Here is a 21028-nt window from a genome sequence, read left to right as displayed (position 1 = left end):
TTTAATTAATATTATATTTTGAATATATTTTCATCCAATTTCAAACTTAAAAAAAGGAGATCCCATCTTTACCTAAAATGTACATTAACATGGGCTCCATGAGATTTTACTCCTATTACCTGTTTTATGGAGTATCTCCTGATCACGTACTGCACCATAAATCATTTCAGAGGACAACTTAATGTATAGTTCTGGCTATCATACCTTCACATTTCAGTAAGAAGTACTCCAGAGTGTGACTGAACGAGGCACTGACATAAGTACAGTTTTCAATCAGTAAGCAGGAGATGCACTGTCTGTTGAAGCTTCCATTGGTGTTCGTGCTGCAAAGACAATAGTTAGCAAAGTGCATCAGTTTTAGCTTATATTATCCTCCATGCACTGTCCATCTCACAGCTATTATAGATAGATTTAACATGCTGCAGATGCTGCCCCCAATCTTACATCCGTACACAGAATAATATCTTAGTATAGTATTATATATATAAAGGTGGGTACACACTTGCCGATATATCAGCCATTCTATTGAAAGGCCGATATATCGCAGGTCCGTCGGCCAGTGTGTACGGGCGATATGTCTGTGAACTCCGTCGTTCACAGACATATCGCGTCGGCCCTGCAGCACAGCCGACGGCCAATATATCTACCGATATATTGGCGCATCACTGTGTGTGCACGGGCGACCGGCCGCCCGCCCGTACACATGCTGCGGTGGCCGGCGGTGATTGACAGCTGAACTGGGGGGGCGTGTGTACACGCCAGCCCAGTTCATGACGTCAGTCCCTGACGGATCGGGCAGTGTGTATGCACATCAATTGATCTGCAGATCTATCTATCTATCTATCTATCTATCTATCTATCTATCTATCTATCTATCTATCTATCTATCAGTGTGTACCCACCTTAAGAAAGCTTGCATGCACCGCACACATTTTTTTTATTCACAATTGATGGTGCTGGTTAAGATATTAGTATAACATAGTCCATGTCCACCTGAGCCAATGAAGGTACAGCAAAAACACGGGTAGCCAGTGTAACAATTCTATATAAAAAAATGTAATGTCATAAAAAACAATGCCTGGGCATACTGTATGTGCAAAAATAGCAAAGATTTGCAGTCAATAATCAGGGTATTATATAGTCACCCATTCCTTATATTTATTGGGGTATTAGAAAAGTCCCCCATCCATCAGTCAACAAATTTGTTGGGTTGTAACAGCCACCTTCCTCCATGACTACCAGAAGGAAGGTTGCTGTCACTTTTGACTGCAAAACTTTGCTGTTTTGCACATACTGTATGCCAAGGCATTGCTTTTTTTCACTTGATGATATCACATTCCTGGTGTGCTGACTATCTGCGTTTTTGCTGTACCTTCATTGGATCAGTTGGACATGGACTTACATATATACTTGGTATATATATATATATATATATATATTAGAGATGAGCGGGTTCGGTTTCTCTGAATCCGAACCCGCCCGAACTTCATGGTTTTTTTCACGGGTCCGAGCAGACTCGGATCCTCCCGCCTTGCTCGGTTAACCCGAGCGCGCCCGAACGTCATCATGACGCTGTCGGATTCTCGCGAGACTCGGATTCTATATAAGGAGCCGCGCGTCGCCGCCATTTTCACACGTGCATTGAGATTGATAGGGAGAGGACGTGGCTGGCGTCCTCTCCATTTAGATTAGGAGAGAGAGAGAGATTGACCTGATTTACTGGAGCTTAGGAGTACTGTAGAAGAGAGTGCAGAGTTTAGTGACTGACCACAGTGACCACCAGACAGTGCAGTTTTATTTAATATATCCGTTCTCTGCCTGAAAAAAACGATACACACAGTGACTCAGTCACATACCATATCTGTGTGCACTGCTCAGCCCAGTGTGCTGCATCATCTATGTATATATTATATATCTGACTGTGCTCAGCTCACACAGCTTATAATTGTGGGGGAGACTGGGGAGCACTGCAGTGCCAGTTATAGGAAATAGCAGGAGCCAGGAGTACAAGACAGTCACATACCATATCTGTGTGCACTGCTCAGCCCAGTGTGCTGCATCATCTATGTATATATTATATATCTGACTGTGCTCAGCTCACACAGCTTATAATTGTGGGGGAGACTGGGGAGCACTGCAGTGCCAGTTATAGGTTATAGCAGGAGCCAGGAGTACATATTATATTAAAATTAAACAGTGCACACTTTTGCTGCAGGAGTGCCACTGCCAGTGTGACTGACCAGTGACCTGACCACACTGACCACCAGTATAGTTAGTAGTATACTATATTGTGATTGCCTGAAAAAGTTAAACACTCGTCGTGTGACTTCACTTGTGTGGTGTTTTTTTTTTTATTCTATAAAAATAAAACTCATTCTGCTGACAGACAGTGTCCAGCAGGTCCGTCATTATATAATATATATACCTGTCCGGCTGCAGTAGTGATATATATATATTTTTTATATCATTATTTATCATCCAGTCGCAGCAGACACAGTACGGTAGTTCACGGCTGTAGCTACCTCTGTGTCGGCACTCGGCAGTCCATCCATAATTGTATACCACCTACCCGTGGTTTTTTTTTCTTTCTTCTTTATACATACATACTACTACATCCATTTATCAACCAGTCTATATTAGCAGCAGACACAGTACAGTACGGTAGTTCACGGCTGTGGCTACCTCTGTGTCGGCACTCGGCAGTCCGTCCATAATTGTATACCACCTACCCGTGGTTTTTTTTTCTTTCTTCTTTATACATACATACTACGACATCTCTTTATCAACCAGTCTATATTAGCAGCAGACACAGTACAGTACGGTAGTTCACGGCTGTGGCTACCTCTGTGTCGGCACTCGGCAGTCCGTCCATAATTGTATACCACCTAACCGTGGTTTTTTTTTCTTTCTTCTTTATACATACATACTACGACATCTCTTTATCAACCAGTCTATATTAGCAGCAGACACAGTACAGTACGGTAGTTCACGGCTGTGGCTACCTCTGTGTCGGCACTCGGCAGTCCGTCCATAATTGTATACCACCTACCCGTGGTTTTTTTTTCTTTCTTCTTTATACATACATACTACGACATCTCTTTATCAACCAGTCTATATTAGCAGCAGACACAGTACAGTACGGTAGTTCACGGCTGTGGCTACCTCTGTGTCGGCACTCGGCAGTCCGTCCATAATTGTATACTAGTATCCATCCATCTCCATTGTTTACCTGAGGTGCCTTTTAGTTGTGCCTATTAAAATATGGAGAACAAAAATGTTGAGGTTCCAAAATTAGGGAAAGATCAAGATCCACTTCCACCTCGTGCTGAAGCTGCTGCCACTAGTCATGGCCGAGACGATGAAATGCCAGCAACGTCGTCTGCCAAGGCCGATGCCCAATGTCATAGTACAGAGCATGTCAAATCCAAAACACCAAATATCAGAAAAAAAAGGACTCCAAAACCTAAAATAAAATTGTCGGAGGAGAAGCGTAAACTTGCCAATATGCCATTTACGACACGGAGTGGCAAGGAACGGCTGAGGCCCTGGCCTATGTTCATGGCTAGTGGTTCAGCTTCACATGAGGATGGAAGCACTCAGCCTCTCGCTAGAAAAATGAAAAGACTCAAGCTGGCAAAAGCAGCACAGCAAAGAACTGTGCATTCTTCGAAATCCCAAATCCACAAGGAGAGTCCAATTGTGTCGGTTGCGATGCCTGACCTTCCCAACACTGGACGTGAAGAGCATGCGCCTTCCACCATTTGCACGCCCCCTGCAAGTGCTGGAAGGAGCACCCGCAGTCCAGTTCCTGATAGTCAGATTGAAGATGTCAGTGTTGAAGTACACCAGGATGAGGAGGATATGGGTGTTGCTGGCGCTGGGGAGGAAATTGACCAGGAGGATTCTGATGGTGAGGTGGTTTGTTTAAGTCAGGCACCCGGGGAGACACCTGTTGTCCGTGGGAGGAATATGGCCGTTGACATGCCAGGTGAAAATACCAAAAAAATCAGCTCTTCGGTGTGGAGGTATTTCAACAGAAATGCGGACAACAGGTGTCAAGCCGTGTGTTCCCTTTGTCAAGCTGTAATAAGTAGGGGTAAGGACGTTAACCACCTCGGAACATCCTCCCTTATACGTCACCTGCAGCGCATTCATAATAAGTCAGTGACAAGTTCAAAAACTTTGGGTGACAGCGGAAGCAGTCCACTGACCAGTAAATCCCTTCCTCTTGTAACCAAGCTCACGCAAACCACCCCACCAACTCCCTCAGTGTCAATTTCCTCCTTCCCCAGGAATGCCAATAGTCCTGCAGGCCATGTCACTGGCAATTCTGACGATTCCTCTCCTGCCTGGGATTCCTCCGATGCATCCTTGCGTGTAACGCCTACTGCTGCTGGCGCTGCTGTTGTTGCTGCTGGGAGTCGATGGTCATCCCAGAGGGGAAGTCGTAAGACCACTTTTACTACTTCCACCAAGCAATTGACTGTCCAACAGTCCTTTGCGAGGAAGATGAAATATCACAGCAGTCATCCTACTGCAAAGCGGATAACTGAGGCCTTGGCATCCTGGGTGGTGAGAACCGTGGTCCGGTATCCATCATCACTGCAGAGCCAACTAGAGACTTGTTGGAGGTACTGTGTCCCCGGTACCAAATACCATCTAGGTTCCATTTCTCTAGGCAGGCGATACCGAAAATTTACACAGACCTCAGAAAAAGAGTCACCAGTGTCCTAAAAAATGCAGCTGTACCCAATGTCCACTTAACCACGGACATGTGGACTAGTGGAGCAGGGCAGGGTCAGGACTATATGACTGTGACAGCCCACTGGGTAGATGTATGGACTCCCGCCGCAAGAACAGCAGCGGCGGCACCAGTAGCAGCATCTCGCAAACGCCAACTCTTTCCTAGGCAGGCTACGCTTTGTATCACCGGTTTCCAGAATACGCACACAGCTGAAAACCTCTTACGGCAACTGAGGAAGATCATCGCGGAATGGCTTACCCCAATTGGACTCTCCTGTGGATTTGTGGCATCGGACAACGCCAGCAATATTGTGTGTGCATTAAATATGGGCAAATTCCAGCACGTCCCATGTTTTGCACATACCTTGAATTTGGTGGTGCAGAATTATTTAAAAAACGACAGGGGCGTGCAAGAGATGCTGTCGGTGGCCAGAAGAATTGCGGGACACTTTCGGCGTACAGGCACCACGTACAGAAGACTGGAGCACCACCAAAAACTACTGAACCTGCCCTGCCATCATCTGAAGCAAGAAGTGGTAACGAGGTGGAATTCAACCCTCTATATGCTTCAGAGGTTGGAGGAGCAGCAAAAGGCCTTTTAAGCCTATACAATTGAGCACGATATAGGAGGTGGAATGCACCTGTCTCAAGCGCAGTGGAGAATGATTTCAACGTTGTGCAAGGTTCTGATGCCCTTTGAACTTGCCACACGTGAAGTCAGTTCAGACACTGCCAGCCTGAGTCAGGTCATTCCCCTCATCAGGCTTTTGCAGAAGAAGCTGGAGACATTGAAGGAGGAGCTAACACGGAGCGATTCCGCTAGGCATGTGGGACTTGTGGATGGAGCACTTAATTCGCTTAACAAGGATTCACGGGTGGTCAATCTGTTGAAATCAGAGCACTACATTTTGGCCACCGTGCTCGATCCTAGATTTAAAGCCTACCTTGGATCTCTCTTTCCGGCAGACACAAGTCTGCTGGGGTTGAAAGACCTGCTGGTGAGAAAATTGTCAAGTCAAGCGGAACGCGACCTGTCAACATCTCCTCCTTCACATTCTCCCGCAACTGGGGGTGCGAGGAAAAGGCTCAGAATTCCGAGCCCACCCGCTGGCGGTGATGCAGGGCAGTCTGGAGCGACTGCTGATGCTGACATCTGGTCCGGACTGAAGGACCTGACAACGATTACGGACATGTCGTCTACTGTCACTGCATATGATTCTCTCACCATTGAAAGAATGGTGGAGGATTATATGAGTGACCGCATCCAAGTAGGCACGTCACACAGTCCATACTTATACTGGCAGGAAAAAGAGGCAATTTGGAGGCCATTGCACAAACTGGCTTTATTCTACCTAAGTTGCCCTCCCACAAGTGTGTACTCCGAAAGAGTGTTTAGTGCCGCCGCTCACCTTGTCAGCAATCGGCGTACGAGGTTACATCCAGAAAATGTGGAGAAGATGATGTTCATTAAAATGAATTATAATCACTTCCTCCGCAGAGACATTGACCAGCAGCAATTGCCTCCACAAAGTACACAGGGAGCTGAGATGGTGGATTCCAGTGGGGACGAATTGATAATCTGTGAGGAGGGGGATGTACACGGTGATATATCGGAGGGTGATGATGAGGTGGACATCTTGCCTCTGTAGAGCCAGTTTGTGCAAGGAGAGATTAATTGCTTCTTTTTTTGGGGGGGTCCAAACCAACCCGTCATATCAGTCACAGTCGTGTGGCAGACCCTGTCACTGAAATGATAAGGGTGGGTGGGAGGGCCCAAGGACAATTCCATCTTGCACCTCTTTTTTCTTTTATTTTTCTTTGCGTCATGTGCTGTTTGGGGAGGGTTTTTTGGAAGGGACATCCTGCGTGACACTGCAGTGCCACTCCTAAATGGGCCCGGTGTTTGTGTCGGCCACTAGGGTCGCTTATCTTACTCACACAGTCAGCTACCTCATTGCGCCTCTTTTTTTCTTTGCGTCATGTGCTGATTGGGGAGGGTTTTTTGGAAGGGACATCCTGCGTGACACTGCAGTGCCACTCCTAAATGGGCCCGGTGTTTGTGTCGGCCACTAGGGTCGCTAATCTTACTCACACAGCTACCTCATTGCGCCTCTTTTTTTCTTTGCGTCATGTGCTGATTGGGGAGGGTTTTTTGGAAGGGACATCCTGCGTGACACTGCAGTGCCACTCCTAAATGGGCCCGGTGTTTGTGTCGGCCACTAGGGTCGCTTATCTTACTCACACAGTCAGCTACCTCATTGCGCCTCTTTTTTTCTTTGCGTCATGTGCTGTTTGGGGAGGGTTTTTTGGAAGGGACATCCTGCGTGACACTGCAGTGCCACTCCTAGATGGGCCAGGTGTTTGTGTCGGCCACTAGTGTCGCTTAGCTTAGTCATCCAGCGACCTCGGTGCAAATTTTAGGACTAAAAATAATATTGTGAGGTGTGAGGTATTCAGAATAGACTGAAAATGAGTGGAAATTATGGTTTTTGAGGTTAATAATAATATGGGATCAAAATGACCCCCAAATTCTATGATTTAAGCTGTTTTTTAGGGTTTTTTGAAAAAAACACCCGAATCCAAAACACACTCGAATCCGACAAAAAAAATTCGGTGAGGTTTTGCCAAAACGCGGTCGAACCCAAAACACGGCCGCGGAACCGAACCCAAAACCAAAACACAAAACCCGAAAAATTTCAGGCGCTCATCTCTAATATATATATAGACATATATATCTATACTAAGGTCTGGCATTACTGACAGAGAGACTTTTCATTACATGAAAGAAAGATCTAAGATTGAATAATCAGGTTACCCCCAATCGTGCTATCACATATTCTTAAATGGTGACAAAAGTTAATATATTCGAAACTGCAGGAACTTGTTAGCACACCGTAGCTTAATTCAAACTTTGCCTCATTGCATTGTTTATATCCTAGAGGATTGCCTCTACGAGGAGGGCACAATGAGCAGCTATCCGTTTGCGGAGGGGACCGCTGGAGTGCCGGGTCATTTTGGAGGTTGTATGTACCACCTGTTACTCACAGGAGTTAAAGTGGTTTAGACCAAGGCACCGCACCAACCCCTGTTTATACCTTGGGATCCTATCACCCGCATACCGCACAGGATTTGCGGAACACATTGGCACGTGCACCAGTCACTTTTATCACAGCACATTGCACTTTATCATTTCATCATGGCTGACATAAGTGATCCAGCAGTGGAGGGTGCCACACATTTCCTACAGTGTGATAACTCAGACACACTGAGCTTCAATGAGGCTGAAGCTGAAAACATTCTATTTAAAACCCCAGCATTTGATTCAGAAGTCAGAAGCACCAGTGATGACATTTATAGGGAGTTACTTAAGCTCCGTAAAAGGGAGATTGATTTTAAATATCAGGGCATGAACCTGTCGGACTACTTTAGAGCTAAGCAGATCCCTCTGGGTTTTCGGGTGCACAACATGCCCACGATAGGGAGATATGACGTCACGTTCTGTAAAAAGTAGATCTCGGTTCTAAATAAATGTTCTATGGATTTATTACTGTTGGTGATCGAGGAATCTGCACGTGAGATGAATGTTGCCAAACAAAAAATAGCAGCTTTTGAATTGGAGCATAATATCACTGAATCCTCTCCACCAGAATGGCTCACTAAAATCAATAACGATCTGGAAAAATATACGACAGATCTGATTAAATTCAAAAAGCAAAAACTGGCACGCGTGCAGCAGGACTATGTGCAGCATAGGGTCTATCTATGTCTTAACAACAGTAATCCCAGACAGAACACACAGAGCCAACAACATTACAGGCGTCGTCAACCGAGACAACAATATTCTAGCACTTCAGCCAGTGATGTTGAAGAAACCCCCGTCGAGGAGTGGCCAGCAGTCACAGGATGCCCCTTTAGGCATACGCACCAGGGCCATACTGGCAGGCCGCGAGGTGCGCCCACGAGTAGAGGGGGCCAGACGTGGAGGAAAGCCAGGTCCCAAAACAGGACCAAAACCATTGAGGAGGGGTCGCAACTGATTATTAATCTCTCGTCTAAGGAGTTGTCACCTACGGAGATCCAGGTACTGAGCAAAGGCTTGTCCTTCATTCCCACCAGCTCAGTAGACTCCCTGCAGTGGAAGGTTGAATCCTACAGATTGACACGTTCCCTTAAATTAAAGGAATATTTCAACAAGAAGAACACGGACTCTAATCCGGTTGCAGAGTCAATAATACCAGCACAGGTAAAGAAACCTATGAAATCTACATTTGATCCCATGTCACAAAATCCGTCTATTAGAACATTTAGCAGAATGGTGGATAATATTTATGAAGAACCATGTGATAAATTATGCTCCAACATGTCCCGCGAAGAATCTTTAGCCCTAAGAGGTCTTGGTAAGAGACAGGAAATTATTATTAGGAATGCGGACAAGGGAGGAGCTTTGGTGGTACTTGATATTGATAAATATAAACATGAATGTGTACGGTTATTATCAGATTCTGCTACCTATGGGCCATTGAGCCAAGATCCTACTTGGCGGTTTAAGCGAGAATTGGATAACATGCTTAAGGACGCAGTAGATCGTGGCGTAGTTACACAGCCTGTTTGTAATGCTCTGTCTAGGGAATTTCCTATTGTGCCAGTGTTTTACATAATACCTAAGGTGCATAAGGACCCTCTGGATCCTCCGGGACGACCGATTATTTCAGCCAGGGGATCATTATGTGAACCGTTGTCTGTTTACTGTGATGCTTTTCTGCAACCTTGTATTCAGAATACCAGTACACATCTAAAAGACACTTCTATGTTACTCAGGAAATTCGAAGGTATGGGTGAGCTTTCTGGACAGACTAGCCTCGCTTCCATAGATGTCACTAGCTTATACACTTGTATACCACATGGGGCGGGGCTACAGGCTGTCAGAAGATTGATCACCAATAATCCACTCTATACAGGCCCTGATAGTAATTTTTTCATAGCATTGTTAGAATTTTCCCTAACCCACAATTATTTCTTGGACGATAAAACTTTCTATCTACAGCGCACGGGATGCGCAATGGGATCGGCGGTGGCGCCATCCTTTGCCAATACGTACATGTGGGAGGTTGAGCGTGATTTATTCTTACAAAACATTGCTATTTCAGATAGGATGAGTCTGTATTGTCGGTATATAGATGACGTCCTTATCTTTTGGAAAAGGAATCAGACTGATTTAGAAATGTTAGTGTATATGCACAATGCATCAGATAGTCCCATTAAACTTACTCTATCAATTGATGCTAAAACTATCAACTTTTTAGATGTCTGTATTATCATTGAGGATGGGATGATTAACACATCGCTGTTTGTGAAACCTACGGACAGAAACAATTTGTTGAAATACGATAGCTTCCACCCTAAATCTACGATTCGCAGCTTACCGTTCTCTCAGTATTTGAGAGTTTGCCGTATTACTACTAAACCACAGGAAAAAGATCAAGCACTATATAACATGACATTAAGATTTTTAGAGAGCGGCTACCCTATTAAGTTATTAAAGGCAGCAAGAAGGAGAGCCTTACATTTTTCTAGAGAACAACTACTAGAACCTAAACCTCCCAAACAGCTCCAGGGTAGGTTCCCTTGGGTCACCCAATATTATTCCAGCAGCCATCATTTGACTAAAAGGACCAAGCAAATCTGGCCCATAGTGGCTACTGATAAAGGGTTAGGTGAAGCTTATCAATCTAAATTATTGCCTAGTTACTCTAGAAACCGTAGTATTCGAGATATTGTAGTAAAAACAGACATTTCTCAGTTAAATACTCCAAAAGAACATTTTCTCAGTAAAAAAACAGGGTGCTACCGATGCAGTGGGTGTACTACTTGCAGCTACATGACACCGGGCACAAAATTCTTGCATCCTCACATGGGGAAATCATATATTATTAGACATTTTCTGTCATGTGAATCAAAATTTGTGGTTTACTTGCTCACATGCCCTTGTGGCTTATCATACGTAGGCAAGATGGATTGCGCCTTTAAGATCAGAATGGCGCAACACGGGTATGCCATCGGTGAAGCCATAAAAACAGGCGACAGTGATCAACCAGTGCGCCCGACATTTTGATAAAATGCAACATAATATGGCCACACTCCGATACAAAATCATTGACCAAGTCCCCAAATCCCTAAGGGGTGGGGCCAGATCCAAAAAATTGCTACAATTAGAGTCACGTTGTATCCATGTATTAAATACACTTGCTCCAAAAGGGCTGAATGAAGCCCTCAACCTAAGGTGTTTTTTATGAACAGTAAGGTATGCCATTAGGTGGTTGTGTTGTTTGTATATCTCTGGGGTACAGTATAAGTATTATAAAACTTAAGTAGTAATAGGTAACTACATTTAATACAAAGGGACACCCTAACACTGGAAGACGAATTGTTCGCTAGATGAATCTTTGTTTGCATAGGTCAATTCTTATTTTATCATTATTTTTAATATTAGTTAGTACATTTCACTTGTTTCGATCTGATAATTATGCGTGTTACAAATTTATGCTCTTGAATATATCAGATCGTCTTATTATTGTTATTGTTGCACTATATATGCTGCTTTAGATGTATGTTTTAGTAACACTGTACAAGTATATTGGTGGTCATTCCGAGTTGTTCGCTCGGTAATTTTCTTCGCATCGCAGCGATTGTCCGCTAATTGCGCATGCGCAATGTTCGCACTGCGACTGCGCCAAGTAAATTTGCTATGCAGTTAGGAATTTTACTCACGGCATTACAAGGTTTTTTCTTTGTTCTGGTGATTGTAATGTGATTGACAGGAAGTGGGTGTTTCTGGGCGGAAACTGGCCGTTTTATGGGTGTGTGCGAAAAAACGCTGCCGTTTCTGGGAAAAACGCGGGAGTGTCTGAAGAAACGGGGGAGTGTCTGGGCGAAAGCTGGGAGTGTTTGTGACGTCAAACCAGGAACGAAACTGACTGAACTGATCGCAGTTGCCGAGTAAGTGTGGAGCTACTCAGAAACTGCTAAGAAGTGTCTATTCGCAATTCTGCTAATCTTTCGTTCGCAATTTTACTATGCTAAGATTCACTCCCAGTAGGCAGCGGCTTAGCGTGTGCAAAGCTGCTAAAAGCAGCTTGCGAGCGAACAACTCGGAATGAGGGCCATTGTTAAGTGGAGGAAGACATAATGTTTATGTGTCTCCATGGTTTCTCTTCCATAGCCACAACGCGTACGCTGGACGGGCCGGCGTGACGTCACTTCCGGCGGGACCGAGAGGACGGGACCGGAAACCGGGCGACGCGATTGGAGGTGGCGGGTGGGACCGAATCTATACAGGTATTTAAGCACTAATTGTTATTGTATACACTTATCCCGACGAAGGGGCTGGGTCCCCGAAACGTAGATACAGCATTAAACAGCACCATTAAGAAGTCTCCTGAGTGCCGCCTCATTGCATTGTTTATAACCTAGAGGATTGCCTCTACAAGGAGGGCACCGTGAGCAGCTATCAGTTTGCGGAGGGGACCGCTGGAGTGCCGGGTCATTTCGGAGGTGGTATATATATATATATATATATATATATATATAGACATATATACAGTATCTATACCAAGGTCTGGCATTACTGACAGAGAGACTTTTCATTACATGAAAGAAAGATCTAAGATTGAATAATCAGGTTACCCCCAATTGTGCTATCAAATATTCTTAAATGGTGACAAAAGTTAATATATTCGAAACTGCAGGAATTTGTTAGTACACCGTAGCTTAATTCATACTTTCCTACACTCCCGGAAGTTGCAGGAGACTCCTGATTTTTTAGGAAGTCCCCCATACCCCTGAAAGAGTGGGCGACTCATCTGCATCCCACGCACTTCCTAATGAAGTGGGCAGGATGGGGAGATAATACCAGGAATTGCTGCTCCATATGGAAAAATACTTACCCCCTCCGATGTCGGGATCTTCATTGTCGGGATGCTGCTGTCGGTCATGTGACCACCAGGCAACCCGACACGCTGCATTTCATACCGAACCCATTTGTAGTCTGCAATGTAGCAAAGGAAACGCCCCTCCCAAATCTAAATCTCTCTCACATTTTAAACCCTCTCCACATGAGGCGCAATATGGTATTGAAAAGGTGTAGGGCTGTAGGCACTTCTTTTTGTGGCTTGGCTCCAAACTCAAATCAGCCCCAGAAAGAGGAAATGAGGGAGGAATGTGTCCTCCACACAGGTTATAACCTGACAACTCTTCCTTTGTCATTGCACGGAACATTACAATTTAAACAAAAGCTTCACCAAAAAAGGAACGGAATGAAGTGCCGGCTGTGTAACACTGAGTAAGCTATTGCATGTGTTTTACAGTCTAGCACTGATTTTATTTTTTGTATGCAGACCACAAACTACTGCAAATCGATTGTCATCTTGTCAGCTCTGTGAGTGCAAGCAATTAACTTCGGCAATAAGCACTTGTGAATGACCTCCTGTAAAGGTCTCTCTACATGCAGGGGAAATGCTTGGCTATGTAACCAGGTTTCTCACACAGCTTCATTTATGACACATTACCAAAAGTTTTATATATTTATTTGACAATGTCACCATAACACATAATACGATGCATATAATTAGCTTCTTGTAAATTTCAGCCTCGGCTATAAAGCTGTTCAATAATAGCTATTTTTTAATTGAAATGAACGTGTACATGTTGCCTCCGTACAACTGAGAAAGCCATTCTACCCCTGTCATGGAAAGTTAATATATATAAGGTCATGGACATGGAAGCAGCAGCATGGTACTGATATGTTAGTGCAGCATGAGGTGTCATGCCTCCTGCTTTCATTACTGATCCATGCTGTGTCCTAGAACACAGCATTGGATCACCTGCAACACCATTGGCCGGCTGCATGACCCATGGGGTCGGGCAAGGCGCAGAGCCGGATTAAGACCATGGGGGGCCCGGGGTACTTTAGACAGTGGGGCCCCTATTGAAGAGAGGGGTGGGGGGCACACCTATTAACGGGGCCTAATGCCCACCATGCGCCCTTGGGCCGGGAGGGCCGACTATAAATGGCCACGGGCCGAGAGGGCCCGACTACATACCCACAGGCCGGGAGGGCCTGACTGTACCTACGGGCCTAGTGCCCGATCCCTGAAGGTCTAGGGAGGAAAGGATGGGGGGGTGAGATCAGCCTCACCTGGTCCGTGTCATCTTCCATCAGGAGCACGGCGTCTTCCGGCCTCTTCAGCGGCCACCGGAGCTCTTCTCCCTCCGTCCGGCTCTTCACTGCTCTTCAGCGCGGCCTCCCTCTTCGGCTCCCGCCCGGTGTCTTCTGCGCTCTTCCGCACGGTCGTCTACTTCGGCTCCCGCCCGGCGTCTGACTTCAGATGCCGGGGGCGGGGCCTATGACGCGGCGAGCACCGATTGGCTCGCCGCGCCATCTTCTGATTGGCCGGCGCCCCGTGAGCCGTGATTGGCGCGCGGACGGCGCCGGGTTTGAACTCCCGCCGCCAGCGCTTCAGATTGGCTGCCAAAACGGCGCCAAGTTTGAAGCGCCGCTGTCCGTCGCCACTTACAGTCTGGTGCAGGGAAACACCTGGTCCCTGCACCGGACACCCGTCGCTTACTGACAGATCACCGCTGTACTCTGCAGGGGACGCAGATCCCCTGCACCCTGCCGCTCTGATGTGCCCTGGAACACAAGGCACATCTCTACAGCACCACAGATTGGATCGGAAGAGAGATCCGATCTGTGGTGTGGCAGGGGGCCCTTTTGGAAAGGGGGGCCCAGGGGTACGTATCCCCGGGACCCCCCCCTTAATCCGGCTCTGGCAAGGCGGCTGTCACAGCGCCTACAAAGATGCCTGGGAATCTCTGTCTTCAGATGGAGAGCCTGGCCTTGGTACTCCCCCAAAACAGAGGCGACACACCTCCATTTTGGAAAACAGCAGCCACAGCCATCCTCTTTCTACCCTTAATGGCAGCAGACTGTCAATCACTGACAGTCTCCAGCCGTGGTGCGTTCACATGCACAGTACAGGTTCGGCAAATTCGCAAAGTACGGAACATTGGAACTTTGCACTATGGGGCTAATTCAGACCTGATCGCTGCTGTGCATTTTCACACAGCGGACGATCAGGTCTGAACTATGCATGCGCAGGTGTCGGCACATGTCAGAGATGCGATCGGCATCTCAGCCCAGCGATCGCCTCTGCCTGATTGACAGGCAGAGGCGTTCACTGAGCGGGAGGGGGTGGACCGGCCACTTTGGGCCACCGTTTTGGGGGCGCGGTCCGGGCAACTTAGGTGACGGGTAGCTCCCCAACAGCGTGCAGGAGCTGCGCTGGTAGGGAGCTACTCTTCAGGTACATAAGCATCGCCGCTGTGCGATGCTTTTGTACCTGTGCGGGGGTGGGGGCAGAGCCAGACATATGGGGTGGATTAGCCCTGTTCTGGGCATCCCCCCGCATGTCTGTGAAAGTAATCGTAGATGTGCTAAATTTAGCACATCTACGATCAAGCAGCACCGTAACTAGGTGTGTGCACAAGGGGCATTGCCCACAGCGCACACCTAGTTAGAGCGCATATTCCCCCTGCGCTCCCACTGCCCATCCGCCAGCGCGTGGTGAGCCAGCCCAGGACTTTCACCCGCGCTGGCTGGTCAGTTGTGACCTCAGAGGCAGAATGGAGGCGTGCAGACAGGGGAGTTAATTAAAACTGCCCCTGAACGATATGGAACGGTGACGAGACCAGCGGCGGGAGAGTAGCTGTAAGGCAGCGGCAGCACTTGTGACGGTGCCTGAGGTGAGGCAGAGTCTGACGGAGCGCAGTGGAGTGGGAGGAAGCTGCCGGAGGGTGTCGGGAGAGGCAGAGCTGCAGCGCGTACATCGCTAAAAGTGACGCTTTTATCAAGCACTGGGGTTCTAATTAAGAGCAGGAATGGGCCAGTAATCCTTCACTGCATCTGGTGCCCAGCCCCAAGAAGGAGTCAGATCAAAGGCAATCAGCAAGAGGCGGAAAAGTGAGCTCACCACCTGCTGTGCCTGAAATAGATTGAAGCCTGCAGAGCTGGACTTGAAGACTGCGGACAGGTCTGTTACATTGTGCCACTTCTCACATAGAGTGATACAAGTGTTAGCCCTTATAGTAATATATAAAGACCTAACCCTCCCATCCTGCAGCCAAACACTCCCCTTAGTGCCCATTTCCTCCCATCCCGCAGCCTAACCCCCTATTGTTTAACCCTAACACTCCCATCCAGCAGCCATACCCTCCCCCCTAGTGTCTAACCCTAACCGTCCCCTTAGTGCCTAACCCTTCCATCTGGCAGCCATACCCTGCCCCTAGTGCCTAACCCTAACCTTCCCATCCTGCAGCCTAGCCTGCCCCCTAGTGCCTAACCTTCCCCCTAAAGCCTAACCCTCCCCTCCCACAGCCTAACACTATACCTCACCCTAGCGTATAGTGTTAGGCTGTGGGAGGGGAGGGTTAGGGTTACTTATTCCTTCCCTTCATAGTCTAACCCTTCCCCTAATGCTTAACCCTACCATTCCGCAGCCTAACCCTACCCCTAGTGCCTAACCTTAACTTTCCCGTCCCACAGCCTAACCCTATCCCTCCCCCTAGTACCTAACCCTTCCGTCCCGCAGCCTATACCCCTAGTGCCTAACCCTCCTGTCCTGCAGTCTAACCCTCCTCCTAGTGTCTAACCCTCCCGTCCCACAGCCTATACCGCTAGTGCCTAACCCTCCTGTCCTGCAGTCTAACCCTCCTCCTAGTGTCTAATCATCCTGTCCCGCAGCCTAACCCTCCCCCTAGTGATTAACCCTAACCCTCCTGCCCTGCAGCCTGTCAATTACCCTCCCCTCCCCCGAAGCCTATCTTTAACCTTCCCCTCCAGTAGCCTAACGTCCTCAAGAGCCTAACCCCTTCCCCTCTCCCTCCCCCAATGTGGCGGAGCGTGTCAATCTATATTCCTGGTCACACAGTGTAGTAGTATCTTTAAAATAGATTAGACACACATCCAGTGCTGTGTATATATGTATGTAGTAGCACTAGAGATGTATTAAGCTATTATAAAGACATTACTACACTATCTTGCACTTTATATAATTGGGGTAGGGGGAGCACCAAGATTCATCTTGCCTCTGGGCAATTGGGATGAAGTTACACCACTGTGTCAATGTGTCTCCTCCACACGGCTTCCGGTGCCACCCTGTCTGCCCTCATCGCAGCGCCGCTGTGCCGGCTGACATGGTCCAGCTGGAGGGGATGGCGGGCTTGAAGGCCTCTCCCAGAGATGCAAGACCAGGCAAGTCAGTGTCTCTGTGCGGAGATAGGGGCACCATGCATGTATACTGTATGTGAGGTTACAGCAGAGCTACAAGTGTGTATACTAAGAGGGCTCTGACAGGGCTCTGATAGGTTTTCAGGATTTCCATGCTTAAGCACAGGTGAATCCGGGGACTGGCTGCTGTAATGTGTAAAAAGGGGAAGCTGTTTGCCGTAATGTATAAAAAGGGGGACGCTGTCTGCCGTAATGTGTAAAAAAGAGAACGCTGTCTGCCGTAATGTGTAAAAAGGGGATGCTGTCTGCCGTAATGTGTAAAAGGGTCTCTACCTGGTGTAGTGGCGCTACTGTGCGGCGTAATTTGAATAATGGAGACTACTATGCACCGTAATATGAATTGGTATTATTTTGTGGCCACACCCCTTCTCCATGAAGCCACGCCTCTATATTTTTCACGTGCGCCTGCGGCGCACACTGCCCGTTTTACATAAGGGGGGGGGGGCGCCGATGCCATTTCTTGCACACAGTGCCAAAATGTCTAGTTACGGCACTGCGATCAAGTCTGAATTTCCGCCCATGTGTCGCACCTCCAACCACATCTAAATCAGCCCAATGATGCAGCAGTATTACATATGAACGTGTAGGATGACTTACCAATCCATGGTAGTGTGCTTGAATTGAACTAAGGACCTAATTCAGATCTGATCGCAGCAGCAAATTTGTTAGCTAATGGGCAAAACCATGGGGGTCATTCAGACCTGTTCGCACGCTGAAATTTCTCACAACCGTGTGAACGGGTCTGAACTGCGCATGCGCGCGGGCAGCAATGCGCAGGCGCTTTGGTTGCCCACAAAGGCCGTCACCACGGAGCAACAGGCCTAAGAATAAGCCGTTCACAGCGGTGAACACAAGAAGATTGACAGGCAGAAGGTGGACCTGGGTGGCAACTCACCGTTTTCGAGGAGTGTCTGTAAAAACGCAGGCATGCCCAGCCATTGAAGAGGAGGGTTCCTGACGTCAGCTCCAAGCCGGATCATCGCAGCGGGTGAGTAAGTCCTGAGCTGTGAAGAGACTGCACAAACTTTTTGTTTGTGCAGCTCTCTGCACAAGCGATTGAAGCCCTGAACAGCCCTAACCCCCTCACCTGTAGGTGGTGATTACCTGGTCGCAGCAGTGCAAAAAACGGCCTGCATGCGAACAGGTCTGAATGACCCCCCATGTGCACTGCAGGGGGGGGCAGATATAACATGTGCAGAGAGAATTAGATTTGGGTGTGGTGTGTTCAAACTGAAATCTAAATTGCAGTGTAAAAATAAAGCGGCCAGTATTTACCCTGCACAGAAACAAAATAACCCACCCAAATCTAGTCCGCCCCACATGTCAGTGCCGCCCCCTCCCCCCCCCCCCCCCCCGCGCAGAAATGCAAAAGCATCACACAGCGGCGATGCTTATGAATTTGTGGAGTAATTCCCGGCCAGCGCAGCTCCTGCGGCTGGCCGGGAGAACCTCTTCACTGCCCGGGTCGCAGCGGCTGCGTGTGACGTCACGCAGCTGCCGCGGCCTGCCCCCCCAAAGGTCCGGATACGCCTGCATTGGCCGGACCACGCCCCCTAAACGGCAGCTTGACGCCGCCATCCAGCCCCCTCCCGCCCAGCGACCGCCTCTGCCTGTCAATCAGGCAGAGGCGATCACTAGGGAACAATGGCCTTCGGCCGTCCAGCATGCGCCGGCGCACTGTGGCGCCGACGCATGCGCAGATCTGACCTGAACTCTATGCTGCGATAAACTGCAGCGAGCGATCGGGTCGGAATGACCCCCAATATCAGGGACCTTTCGGACTATATATTTTGTCAGGGCTGACTGATTTGATAATCAAAGCCAAGTGTTTCTGCTCAGTTTTGCACTGTTTGAGCTATGTTTGGCCAAAAAGCTCATGGCTACGCACTACTGTACAATAAAACAGGACAATCACTCGATTGTCGGCAAATCAGCCCAGTAACTGTATAGTGTCTGTGTAGCTAGCTTTACATATTTTCAAGATGACTGAGCAGCAGCTGAGCTCGCTCTCGTCATTCCAGTATCAGAGAAAGATATATGGTGATCCTAGCCTGAAATTAGCTTACGATATTCATTTTATTGCATGTGTTCTTATTGGTGATTGTTAAAACTGCATTTTATCTAGTACACTATTTAACTCCTTCAGTGTCCTGATATTTCAAGGTAATTTCTTTTTAAAATTATCCTTCACTAAAACAATGGGTGAATCCTTTTTATGAATAATCACCGTGTCAGATAAGCTTGCTGCTACTGTAATTATATTACACATGCTGGAGATGATTATGAGCTAGTAACCTACATATTGCTCTATTTTGCCTTCTTATTTCTTATAATTTGTTAACTAATAAAGGGTAAAGATTAAAGGGCTTGTCCACCTTCTCTTTTTGACATGTCCCCATTTCCTTCCCATGATACCTACAGCTGGGAACTGGTGCAGGTATTACGGGACTGGATATACTGTATCACATACAGTATCTATTCCTCTTCATCATCACCAACAGATCCACTCCTCCCAAGCTGTATTGGCCCTGGGGGCACCAAAGGCTGATACTAAGGAAGGACAAATACCAAAGGAGGAAAACTCCCTATTTGCTCCATTAGGGAGGTGTCTAATTTACAGGAGTTGGTAAAATGTGGCTGTTATGAAGAAGCAACGCTGAAGGCATATGTATTTATAGTGGTCATCCTCTTTATGTCTATAAGTTCACTAGAAACTAGTGACATGTCAAATGCATGTAATTTATAGGATGTATTCTCCCAAATATTGGTTAAACCAATTAAATAGTTGACTCTACCATCTGTAGGTGACAGGTGCACTTTAAAGTGAACGTGGGTATTCTGTATTTACTGCAAATGCTCCTCAGTAGATCCCATGGCTGAGTTTTAATGAATACTTGATAGTGTTATAAGTGGATTGGTGACTACCTTGAGTAAGAAACATGTGGCTTAGCCAGCATGCTGTTGTTGCCACTTGACTGTAGCTCGATGAAAGCTGGCAAGCAGGGCACAAGCTGGGCACGCTTGGAGTTATAGTTGAAGAGATCAAGCAATATAAGTTAGCAAAGTCAAGAAGTACATAATACAACATATTACACTCTGTCAGAGGGCATCCGATCTCTAGGTCAACCACACTTAGGTCAACAGTGTCTAGGTCAACCACTATAGGTCGACAGTAAGTAGGTCAACATCGTTTCTAGGTCGACAGGGACTCTAGGTGGACATGTTCTAGATTGACATGACAAAAGGTCGACATGAGTTTTTTGCTTTTTTTTTACATTTTTTTACCTTTTTAATACTTTACAATCCACGTGGACTACAATTGGGAACAGTAACCTTGCGCGGTGCACTAATTGGGGTTCCCGGTCACTATACGGAGAAAACAACACCAAAAAAAGTGAAAAAACTCATGTCGACCTTTTGTCATGTCGACCTAGTACATGTCGACCTAGAGTCCCTGTCGACCTAGAAACCATGTCGACATACTTACTGTCGACCAATAGTGGTCGACCTAGACACTGTCGACCTAAGTGTGGTCGACCTTGCATACCACTCCCCCAGAGACCAGCAGCTCCACACAGACGTGGCTCCTAAATCAATAAGCTAGTAAAAATAAGATTTTAAACCTACCGGTAAATCTTTTTCTCCTAGTCCGTAGAGGATGCTGGTGACTCCGTAAGGACCATGGGGTATAGACGGGCTCCGCAGGAGACATGGGCACGCTAAAGACTTTAGATGGGTGTGCACTGGCTCCTCCCTCTATGCCCCTCCTCCAGACCTCAGTTAAAGAACTGTGCCCAGAGGAGACGGACAGTACGAGGAAAGGATTTTTGTGAATCTAAGGGCAAGATACATACCAGCCCACACCATCCACACCGTACAACATGGAATATACGAAACCAGTTAACAGTATGAACAAAACAGCATCAGCCAAAGACTGATCTA

The 21028-nt window shown here is 47.2% G+C and overlaps 1 protein-coding gene across 3 annotated transcripts in view; it reads right to left on the bottom strand.

The window, feature by feature from the left end:
* DPP6 (dipeptidyl peptidase like 6) overlaps positions 1-21028 on the bottom strand; it is a 1916598-nt gene that overhangs the window by 84618 nt on the left and 1810952 nt on the right. For all 3 annotated transcript variants that reach the window (XM_063921873.1, XM_063921871.1, XM_063921872.1), the window contains exon 16: positions 205-323. In XM_063921873.1, the coding sequence (XP_063777943.1) occupies positions 205-323 (119 nt within the window). The remainder of the gene's footprint in view (positions 1-204; positions 324-21028) is intronic.

Source organism: Pseudophryne corroboree, chromosome 5, assembly GCF_028390025.1.
Source record: "Pseudophryne corroboree isolate aPseCor3 chromosome 5, aPseCor3.hap2, whole genome shotgun sequence".
In the NCBI taxonomy this organism is placed as follows: Eukaryota; Metazoa; Chordata; class Amphibia; order Anura; family Myobatrachidae; genus Pseudophryne; species Pseudophryne corroboree.
This window is presented reverse-complemented; position numbering and strand designations above follow the sequence as displayed.